At 50.5% G+C, this 10,551-nt stretch overlaps 7 protein-coding genes across 7 annotated transcripts in view; 3 read left to right on the top strand and 4 right to left on the bottom strand.

Moving 5' to 3' along the window:
• The first annotated feature begins 658 nt into the window (after positions 1-658).
• Positions 659-1,147, top strand: METBIDRAFT_143272 (uncharacterized protein). Its single transcript, XM_018854496.1, has one exon. It carries the CDS (start codon positions 802-804, stop codon positions 1,045-1,047), a length of 246 nt encoding a protein of 81 aa, XP_018712454.1. The 5' UTR covers positions 659-801; the 3' UTR covers positions 1,048-1,147.
• A 318-nt stretch (positions 1,148-1,465) lies between these two features.
• Positions 1,466-2,540, bottom strand: METBIDRAFT_143270 (uncharacterized protein). Its single transcript, XM_018854495.1, has one exon. It carries the CDS (start codon positions 2,340-2,342, stop codon positions 1,521-1,523), a length of 822 nt encoding a protein of 273 aa, XP_018712455.1. The 5' UTR covers positions 2,343-2,540; the 3' UTR covers positions 1,466-1,520.
• Positions 2,541-2,739: 199 nt separating this feature from the next.
• METBIDRAFT_10868 (uncharacterized protein) lies at positions 2,740-3,060 on the bottom strand (the record flags this gene model as incomplete). The annotated part of the gene is made up of 1 exon (XM_018853867.1): positions 2,740-3,060. One exon carries the CDS (start codon positions 3,058-3,060, stop codon positions 2,740-2,742), a length of 321 nt encoding a protein of 106 aa, XP_018712456.1.
• Positions 3,061-5,291: 2,231 nt separating this feature from the next.
• METBIDRAFT_40106 (uncharacterized protein) lies at positions 5,292-6,599 on the top strand (the record flags this gene model as incomplete). The annotated part of the gene is made up of 1 exon (XM_018857230.1): positions 5,292-6,599. The coding sequence occupies one exon, from the start codon at positions 5,292-5,294 to the stop codon at positions 6,597-6,599; it is 1,308 nt and encodes a 435-aa protein (XP_018712457.1).
• A 613-nt stretch (positions 6,600-7,212) lies between these two features.
• On the top strand, positions 7,213-7,587 carry VMA7 (H(+)-transporting V1 sector ATPase subunit F; the record flags this gene model as incomplete). The annotated part of the gene is made up of 1 exon (XM_018857204.1): positions 7,213-7,587. The coding sequence occupies one exon, from the start codon at positions 7,213-7,215 to the stop codon at positions 7,585-7,587; it is 375 nt and encodes a 124-aa protein (XP_018712458.1).
• An 880-nt stretch (positions 7,588-8,467) lies between these two features.
• On the bottom strand, positions 8,468-9,304 carry CHS5 (Chs5p; the record flags this gene model as incomplete). Its single annotated transcript, XM_018854880.1, has 1 exon — positions 8,468-9,304. A coding segment is annotated over one exon (837 nt), but the record flags the coding sequence as incomplete, so codon positions are not given.
• Positions 9,305-9,588: 284 nt separating this feature from the next.
• The window catches only part of METBIDRAFT_10872 (Rpd3L histone deacetylase complex subunit), a gene marked incomplete at both ends in the record, with an annotated part of 2,786 nt that continues 1,823 nt past the window's right edge, over positions 9,589-10,551 (bottom strand). Inside the window, one exon of the mRNA XM_018853868.1 lies at positions 9,589-10,547. Within this exon, the coding sequence (XP_018712460.1) occupies positions 9,589-10,547 (959 nt within the window). The remainder of the gene's footprint in view (positions 10,548-10,551) is intronic.

A 10,551-nucleotide genomic window follows, 5' to 3' on the forward strand; every position in this document is an offset into this window, starting at 1 on the left:
GCCTTTCATCACTATGTGCAACTGCGAGGAAAAAAGAGAAAAGAGGTAATTGCGTGAATGTGGCTAGCAGAATGGATCTGATCAAACCTAATTATTCCCAATGTTCCAGTATGCCAATTGGCGCTTCTAAATGGTGCGTTTTTCACGTCTTGTATCAGGGTTACTAGTGCCAATTTCGAACAGACCATCGGCTCCCCACAATTCACGAGAAATGCACCAGACATATACCAGAGATGTATTGGTTAGCATGGATATACCGGAAACACGCCAGAAGTACTTTATGAGCACACAATGAGCGCACGGCCATAAATTATACGTACGCCATATACACCATCGATGCGTTATTGATGCAGCATGAATCCACCATAAATACACCATGAATCCACCATCAATACACCATTAATACACCATAAATCCACCATAAATACACCATAAATACACCATAAATACACCATTAATACACCACTAATCCACCATCAATACACCATTAATCCACCATTAATCCACCATAAATCCACCATCATTACACCATTAATACACCACTAATCCACCATCAATACACCATCAATATACCATCAATACACCCTTAATACCCCATTTATACACCATAAATCCACCATAAATACACAACCGTCGCCAGACCCCACACCCCCTCCAAATATCAGCTCCCGGAACCCGACTCTCCACCGCCAAAATGGGCCCATCCGCGGGTCACGTGACGCGCGGTCAGCCAACCATCGTCCGCGCAACTCTTCAACAAACTGCCCCATCTTTCCCTTCACCCACATCAACACACCAAACATGAGAAGCTCGCAGATCTTGAGACTTGCCGCCAAAAAAAGCACTGCCCCTAAGGTGGGTGCGCCCGTGGAAATGTACCCCTTGTTTGCCGCCGTCGGCGTGGCCTTGGTGTCTTTGACTTACTTCACCTACAGACACTTTGCCTACGACAAGCACTTGAGATTGTGGAAAAACCCCAACTTGTCGACCTTGGACGAGGTGTTGAACAAGGCTGCCGAGGATGAGAAGACCGGCGGTGCCCAATAAGCGGCCGGCACCAAAAGTGGCGTGGCGTCATGCGTTTTTAGAGCTACGTAGTACTTGTTCTCATCTGTATGTATCTATTCACAAGAGCCCCCGCCCTGGCCCGGGCCCGGCAAATACACAATTCCATACTGGCTGGTGGGCCGGCGCCCCACACTGTAGACCCAAGGGCCCCGTGCGTTTTTCCTATGTACATGGGTGCGGATGCTGGCACTGAATAATAGCAGCAATAAGCGGGTGAACTGGCCTGTTGCAGTAATCGGTTTCGAAGGGACCGGACCCGAAAACAAGTTGCCGTGTTTCAGTAGCAACTACCGGGTGAAATTACCAGGTGAAATGACCAGGTGCAATAACCAGATGCAATAACCACATACAACAGCCACATACAACAGCCACATACAACAGCCACATACAACAGCCACATACAACAGCCAGTTTTTAACCAGCCCCACCCAGCTTCAACAGCCATTTTCAATCTAGTTGCGGATGTTCGTGTAGTAGTTGGTCACCTCGGCCGTGTCGTCCAAAAGATCAATGCACTTGGCCATGCTCTTCTCGAGGCCCTCCGGGAAATCCACCTCGCTGTCGGGGTCCGCCACAAACGTGGTTTTGGAGTCGCGCAACTTGTAGCCCTTTTCGGACAAGCGGTTGGACACGGCGTTCAAGTCGGCCGGGTCCGTGGTGATCTTGTACAAGGCCTCGCCGTCGTACTCGTTTTCGACGTCCTCGAACTCCACCACGTCTTCGGCCCCGACGTCGATGGCCGCCTCGAAGATCTCGTCAAACAGCTCCGAGCCCGAGCGCGCCTCGAACACAATCTCGCCTTTGCGCTGGAATATATACTGGCATGGGCTCAAGGCCGCGTTAAACTTTGAAAGTGCGTGCTTCACGAGCCCGATGGTCCGCGTCTTGTTGTCCGTGTTGGCCTCCACAATGAACGCCACGCCGCCAGGGCCCATGAACTCGTACATGACCTCGAACGTCTGGACCGTAGAGCCGGTGCTTTCGCCCAGGCCTCTTTTGATGGCGTTGTCGATGATTTTCTTGGTGATATTGGCCTTCCGCGCCTTCTCCACTAGCGTGGCCAACTGCGCGTTGCTGTCCACGCCGCCCAGTTTGACGCTGGCCATGATCCGCGTGACCATGGTGAACGCTTCCTTCAGTTTCTTCGCGTCGTTTTTGGCCTTGTCGTGTCTGATGTTCTGCCACTTGGAGTGGCCCGCCGCGCGCATGCAGGACCCGTGGAGGAGCCTGTGTCCTTGCCGGAGAGCTGGGAGTTGTCGGGGAAAATTTAGCATTGTTTGCTGGCGGGTTTCGGGCAAAGAAGTAGGAGTTGGTTCGAGGAGACGTGCGGTGAGCGAGGGTCACGTGCGCACCCGGGGCATTGGCTGGGCGACGACTGGGGGAGCCACTTCGGAGGCGTTTTGACCAGTCTTTTCTGTTTTGTTTTTTGTTGCAGTGTGACGGGGACAGCTGGTTGGCGGGTGCTGTTTTTGTTTTTGTTTTTGGGTTTTCAATCGTGTTTTGTAGTGTCTGCTTATTTGGATTAGTGCAAGTGAAGCGTGTCGCGATGGCTAATTGGCAGGCTCATGACGATCTGTTTTATGGAAGACAAGAGGCAATGCCGCGGGACGATGTTGGAAACTGGCCTTTTATTCTGTGGAGAGGAAACTTTTTAGAAATGACCTGCAGTAACTAGACCCATGTCAAGTAGACCCATGTCAAGTAGACCCATGTCAAGTAGACCCATACGGAATATATCTCAGATAGACCCATGTCAAATAGACTTATCTCAAACAGACCCATCTGAAATATACCAATATTAAATACACCCATATTAAATACACCCATATTAAATACACCCATATGAAATAGACTCATACCAAATAGACTCATACCAAATAGACCCATATCAAATAGACCCATACCAAATAGACCCATACCAAATAGACCCATACCAAATAGACCCATACCAAATAGACCCATACCAAATAGACCCATACCAAATAGACCCATACCAAATATATTTCAGATTGACCCATGTCAAAAAGACCTTTACCAAATAGGCCCATTTGGGAAATACCCATCTGAAAAAGACCCATCTGAAAAAGACTCATATGTTAAGATCCACAATGGCGGTGCAAGATCAGGTGCCAGGATGTTCCAGATGTGGGAATGCTCTCACATATCTCCAATCAATTATGAGAGTCCTTTGAGGATAAGAAATGTTTAATTCACGGCCATTTTCGGACTATGGACATTTATCAAATTGAGTCTGTTTTGGTGAAAGTAGATTGTCTCAGCTGCTTGAAGTTAGTATATGGTTGAGTGCGCTTGATTGTAGCCCGATTGGTTGTTCCTCTTACACAAGGCCACAAACCATGTTGGGTTCATGGCATAGACATTACTTCTGTGGTAAAAGCAGACTACCTTCTTAATAAGAACCATCTCTGCCACTGGGCCCTTTGCTACTTTTGACAAAAACCATAAGCAAGGAGCCAGACTCGGCTCACGAATGCTATTTTTATCGCAAAAACCTGGTTTCTGTCACCTGGTATATATCACAAAAAACCGTAGCACTTTTTCTGCTCTGCAATGTATCCGCCAGATCCTTTCAGAAGCTACTTCAAGTGGACCCTTCTGGAAACATGTCGACTACTGACTGTTGAGGCCAGTAGACAATTATATGATATCAAAGACAAGTCAGCTTGGTGCATATGATTTTCTTTTGGGCCATTAAACTTTTCCATCCCATTTGAAAGGGGCAAATGATGAATCTACATCAGTGAACGTCACTCTTCAACCCTCAAACCGAAATGCTACAAGAAAATCACTATTCAATGAAAAGCGAGCAAATTCACTCATTTCAACTGAGCTGTGAGTACAACGACAATAGCTTTTTTGTAGAAGATCAAGACTTTTATGCCCCAATAGCCCCTTCTCGTCTACGAAAAAACACAATCTTCTCTTTACGCATCTCCAGTAGATAAAAGTGACATGAGTGTCAAAGTTGTTCTATTAGCGCTGAAACTTCTCTCGTATCTGAACACAACAGAATTCTCAACTCGCTCTAACGAAACGTATGAAATCATTGCTTATACGCCTGTCTGGCTTCATACTACTCCCCCCTCGTGTTCCAGACTCCAATAATTGGACCATACTTGTAACCAAAAAAAATCACCATACATAGAGTGTGGCTAAAGCGAAGGGCCGATGGTTTCTGGGTGGTGTCCCAGCTCAAAATCTGATTTGTATGGATGTCTTTATTCACGGATACGATATACTAATAAATCGCCTCCCACCCACAAAGACGCAAGGTGAAGACCAGTTGCCCTGTTTGTCCTTCCCAGACGATTCTCTGTTTTGAAGTTCAAACTCACACTCCAATTGCTCGTTTGGTCTCCATGCCACCCTAGCCATGAAGAACGGATAGTTGTCCAACCAGCCCCCAGAGCTCACAATGCTTGGCCGCCTTTCTGAGCCCGTAGTGTCAGTTGTCAATATTCCTGTTAGTTTAATTCAACCCAATACAGCCTAAGAGGTTGTTCCTTAGATGACCAAAACTCATCAGCCCGAAGAATGAGAGAAGGGTCTCAGATTGTCCTGGACAACAGCTCAATTTAAAAACCGCCGATGGGTCTGGCTGAGACTTTGAACTGAAGCGAAATAAACACCGATTTGGAAAAAGGCCTTGTCTTTGTTTTTACACAACACTTTTTGGGGCTTACGAGATTGGACCGTGCAAATTGCATCTTCTTGTAGCAGTAGTGCGGATGGCCATGGGCTTGTCCATTAACCCTGGCACCCCTCCTTCAACAAGGGAAAAGCAATCCAAGAAAATGGAAAATCCCCGAGCCCGAGCTCACAACAGAAGCACGGCAACCCCCGCCGCCCTGCACACCTCCATCTTCCCGGCAGTGTCTCCACTATACGTGAAAGCACATGGTCTCCCACTACCCTGCGCGTGCCTTTCGCACCCAGGCCCGCGCACCAAAACGAGGTCTTATCAGTGAACGAAAACTCCCAATCAGAACCAGGCATCGCCCGCATCGCGAGCTTGTTTCCAGGGTTTTTGGCTTTCTCGCCTCTTTTGCTTTTTCGTTCTCAAAGGCCAATTGATCACAGGCTGCGTGGTGCCTCACATCAGCTGCGTCCAGACCCGTCATTGTACTCTGGATCCATTGGGACCTCGCAACGGCCCATTTCACATCTGGCTGACAAAAAGACACTTCACGTGATTTCATAGAATGACGGCTGCAAACGGCGCCTCCAGGGTGTCGTCGTTCGTGTCGTTGATCAAAACCATTGTCGGTGCGGGGCTTTTATCCATGCCGCTCGCCTTTTCCACCGACGGGCTCATAGGCGGCTTTTTCATCGTGCTTCTTGCTGCGCTTACCGCTGGATACGGGCTTTTCCTCCAGGTGTACGTGTCCAGGTATGTGGCGACAGGCCACGCGTCGTTTTTCAACGTGTGCTCCATCTCGTACCCGGCGCTTTCGGTCGTTTTCGACTTGGCCATTGCCATCCAGTGTTTCGGGTGTGCTGTGTCTTACTTGGTTCTCATTGGCGACTTGATGCCGACCATAGTCCGCGGCGGCCCGGGCCGGGTGTTTTGGATCCTCGCGTCGGCGGTGCTCTGTGTTCCGCTCTCGTTTCTCAGGAACCTCGACTCGTTGAAGTACACGTCCATTATGGGCCTTGGCGCCATCGCCTACCTCTGCGTGTTGGTCGTTCTGGAGCAGATTCTCGGAGACCTCCCTCCGGAGGCCCGGGGCGAGATCTTGCTTCTTCCGGGGGGCTGGAAAAGCGTGTGTTCCACGTTCTCTATCATAGTGTTTGCCTTCACGGGCCACCAGAACATGTTCTCGATCATCAACGAGGCGGGGAACAAGTCGCTCGTGTCGTTGGCAACTTTGGTCAACATGGCCGTGTGGAACGCAGCAACGCTTTTCGTGGTGGTGGGCATTTGTGGGTACCTTACCTTTGGCAATCTCGTGGGGGGCAATGTCGTGTTGCTGTATCCCGACTCCTTGGGCACGCACGTGGGCCGGTTTGCCATTGTGTTCATGGTGGTGTTTCTGTTCCCGTTGATGATCCACCCGGCGAGACTCTCCGTCAACAACATCTACTACTGGGTGCGGGAAAACGGGCCCGGCACGCTGCACTCTGCTCTTTCTTCGGGCGGCCATGCTGCCTCCGGCCAAAACTCGCCGTTGCTTGGCTCGGCGGAAGAACCGCGGGGCCCCGCCGCCCGGAACCACGTGGTGCCGTTCTCGCACACGACGTTCTGTGTGATCACCGCGTTGCTTTTGGCGGCAGGCTACTACTTGGCAGTGTCGCTCAGCTCGTTTGCCCTTGTGTTGGCTGTAGTGGGAGCAACGGGGTCCACGGCCATTTCGTTCATTTTGCCCGGCTTGTTCGGGTACAAATTGATCGGCCTGGAGAACGAGCGCCCATCCCGAGCCGAGCGCATGCTTCGGGGCTTGTCTTTGATGCTCACGGTCTGGGGCCTTGCGGTCATGGTTGTTTGTCTCTATTCAAGCTTGGCCTTGTGAGGGAGGCCGGGCGATAGGTGATGTTCTTTTTTGATTCATATGTCAGGCTTCTGCTGATTTGGATGGGGCGGCTCAATGGGACCCAGTGGTTTGTTGAAGGCTAAAGTATTTTGATGGAGAGGAGGACATTTAACAGGGCGGAGTATGTGTTCATGCTGTCCCGCAACACTAAAAATCCCGGCACGCAACGGGGTTTTCGGATTCTGGCTACCTCCCGGTCCTTGAAAAAATTTCTGTCAATTCAAGGTTCGGGACTGACCACCTATATTAAACCGGGCACCATGCTCATTCGCGTGCTCTTTCATGTCTGGGCACAATCGTTCGTGGCTAGGCACTTGTTCATGTCCAGGTACTGTCTAGTAATCGGCGGCTATCCCGAACGTGGCACTAAAACCCAACCCCCAGAATTCTACTGTCTACAATTTTGGAATGGGCGTGGTCCCCATCTCTAATATAATCAGGCCTTCCATTTCCGGCACCGCGGCCTCGCTTGCAGCCGGCTATCGCAGGCGGTTGGTCCGCGCACGTCCCGTGATAACCGGCCAGTGGGTGCACCATGGCACCCTATATACTCACTGGATCCACGCAAAACTAGCACACCGTCACGACAATCATGAGTGCTAATGAAGCAATGGCCAAGCGCTCGTTGCTTGCTGTGATTGCCGACGAGGATTCTGTCACGGGCTTGTTATTGGCGGGCGTGGGCCAGGTCTCCAACGAGCCAGGCAAAGAAGCCAATTTTCTTACTGTGGTGCCCGGGAAAACTTCCGAGGAGGAAGTCGAGGAGGCGTTCGACAAATTCACCAGTGAGAGAGACGACATTGCCATTTTGTTGATCAACCAGCACATTGCTGACTTGATCAGACACAGAGTAGACTCGTATACGAAGGCGTTCCCGGCCATTTTGGAGATCCCGTCAAAAGACCACCCGTACGACCCGGAGAAGGACTCCATCTTGAAAAAAGTCAGGCGTCTTTTTGGCGAGTAGCGCGGCGGCAGACCCGGTTCAAAGCGCCCCCCCCCCCAACATCCCCATTCCCTGCAACCGTCTCTTTTATAGTTCAATTCAACGACCTTCTTTTTCTGCAAACCATTACACGTGCTCTTGCGACTTATTCCCACATGTACATTCAAGTTACTTAAAGAACCACTTCCTCTAGGCTGGCTGACTTCGACACTTCGTCCGTGGAGGGGGCACCGGCGATCGACGCCTCTTCCTTCGTGTTTCCCTCTTCGAGGGCAGTTGTTTCATCTAATAGCGGGGCGAAGTCCGCGTTCGGGGGCGTGTTCTCGTCTGAGACGGTGGCAAATGGCTCTTCCATATTCTCTATTCCAGAATCTGCCTCCAGCTGTCCTGCCGCGTCGGGGACAAGCTCCGCTACCGCTGGCTCTGCGCCAATATCTCCGGACGTGTTTTCCTCGGCCTGGTCCCCTGCCACCTGTTCGTCTGGGATTTTCACCGTGACTTCCAGGTTATCTGACTTAGGTTCCCCGGCCTCTGCAGGTGTACTTTGTTCCTCGCCGGACGGCTCCGGCTCTTCTTCGGGAACCTCACAGGCTTCTTGGGCCGGAAGTGCCTCTGCAGATTCTCCCGCCAAATCCGTAGCCTCCTCCTCTGCAGGCGACTGTGGCACCTCTTCTGCAGATAGAGACGGTTCGTTTTCAGATTGCTCGTTCACGGCAGAACCTTCGGTGGGAACACTCTCCAAAATTTCAAGCTCCTCGTGTTCTGGAGACGGAGCAGACACGGCGAGGGCTGGGAGCTCTTTCGATACTCGACTAGGCTCAGCTTCAGCGACGTTGTCTGTGCTCAGAACCGGGGGCTCACCATTATGCGCTTCGTGTGGCGGAATGGCGTTTTCCACAGCCGATGAGGCGGGCTTCAGCCAGTAGTTCTTGGCGAGTATATCCGGAAGAACGCAGTCTTTGACATAGAAGTCGCGCACTCCGACGATTCTTCTCTCTCTCTCGCACGCCTTCAACCACTCGGGTCGGATTATAGGGATGTTCATGTCATTTGCCTTCATGAACTCTGGGTTCTGTTTGTTCTCGCGAGTGGTTACAAAATGCGTGGTTTCCACCTTCATCTTGTCCAGAGCAGGATGATGAGCGCCCATGTTGACCAAAGCCTGCTGGATATCGTCCAACGTGAATTGGTCGTTGGGGGCTATGTCACCCAAACATACCTGGATCCCAGACAAATCCGTCATCTTGTGGGTCGTCACTTCGACAATGTCGGACGTGTATACGCCTGCTGTGGAGTCCAATTTTAGCTGGAACTTGAAGCTCTTTTCAATGGGCAATCCCGAGAGCTTTGTGGTGCGGTTGCTCAATGGCTGGGGGATAGCCCCGAGTTTCTTGCCGTCTTTGAAAAGAGTCAAGCTCTTCAAAGTGGCGGTGCCGAGATCTAACGGGTCCCATTCCAAGACACACGAAGTCTGCGTGACGTTTTTGATCCTCAACAAGGGCGCCTGGGGAAGATTCTTACCGAAAGTCTCGAGAATCTCATCCTGCACTGCCAAAAACCTCCTGTGCTCCTCGATCTCGGTCTCCAAGTCACGCTCACAGCTAATCTTAACTATGGAGCCGGCCTTCACGCCATTGGGCAATAAAACTGTGGGGAATTCAATCAAGTGGTGGTCTTTCGTCAACAAGAGTGCAAGAGAAGCATCAAGCTTGCCAACGGTGAGTGAAACTTCGACCATCGAATGCGGAATTGTAGACTGAAACTTGGAGTGCTGTCGCCAACTGCTGGTATGTTGGTGGCAGTCTCGCACTGGGATTCCATGCTTGAGTGGTGGTGCACTGGTTTTCCTCCGGGAATGCGCCTCAGCCGTGGTCCCACGCATGATAGGAGGTGGGAGACGAATAGTGATGAGCCCCCCGCCCATTGTGGAATCACCAAAAAATACGATACATATGCGTATACACGGTTTCCCAGCTTCAATCTAATTGGATCAACGCATGGCCAGTTCCTTCGCCCCTTTTTTTAATATATGCCCATTGCCTGGAGGTCCTCCTTGATCTCGTCGGGTGAAGCCTTTCGGAGCAAAAGCTCATCGACCGGGAAAGCATCGTCATCTAGTAGACTGTTTGACACCGCCGACGGTATACCATGAAATTCCTTAAGACCGTTCAAAATGCCGAGTTGAGCGTTGACGCAGTTGCGCTGGTGGACCAACTCTACTATCGTATTTTGCTTCTGCGTCTTCTTGTTGACCACGCCACTATCTTGGTAGTACTCTTCGCTGCTTCCGCCGGCAACAATCGGCATATACAGAGAATGAGGGGTCGAAGACGGTATGGCTGTGAAGTTGTAATCTGCCACGGCCAGGTCCAAGTAGTTCCACTCTTTGTTGATTTTGTACCACGACGACGTGGTTTCGGTTATCATTTCGTTCCTAGTGCCGGCTAGATTCTTCATGAAATCCTGGTGTATGCTGGTTCGCGTCGCAAGAGTCTCGGTGTTGATGCATTTTAAACTGTAGTTCAATGTGGCGTTGGCCAACTTGATGTTGTCCTGGTAGAATTGATTCACCTTGTAGTAAATCTGGACAAGTTCGGGATGTGATCCTTCCAAGCACAATTGCATTTCATGCTCAAGAAGGCTGAGTTTGTCTTGGTATAGCTTGTCTCGGAGGAAGGAGAAGTCTTTCTCGATGGATATTAGCTCTTCGATTGCAGACCTTCTTTGCTCGTCTAAGTCGACGTCCTCCTCCTCTTCTCTTGCTTTCTCGCCCTGTTTCTCTTGTTTTTCTCGTTCTTCATCTTCTTTTTCATCTTCTTCTTCTTCCTCCTCATCCTCCTCCTCCTCCTCCTCCTCTTCTTCTGCCTCTCCCTCTTCTTCCATCTCCACCTCTTCTCGTTCTTCTTCTTTTTCTTCTTCTTCTTTTTCTTCTTCTTCTTCTTCTTCTTCTTCTTCTTCTTCTTCTTCTTCTTCTTCTTCTTCTTC

This window comes from Metschnikowia bicuspidata, assembly GCF_001664035.1.
Source record: "Metschnikowia bicuspidata var. bicuspidata NRRL YB-4993 chromosome Unknown METBIscaffold_2, whole genome shotgun sequence".
Classification (NCBI taxonomy): domain Eukaryota; kingdom Fungi; phylum Ascomycota; class Pichiomycetes; order Serinales; family Metschnikowiaceae; genus Metschnikowia; species Metschnikowia bicuspidata.

Coding starts and splice junctions, on each gene's coding strand:
- METBIDRAFT_143270 (XM_018854495.1), bottom strand. CDS start 2,342: ATGCTAAATTTTCCCCGACAACTCCCAGCTCTCCGGCAAGGACACAGG.
- METBIDRAFT_143272 (XM_018854496.1), top strand. CDS start 802: ATGAGAAGCTCGCAGATCTTGAGACTTGCCGCCAAAAAAAGCACTGCC.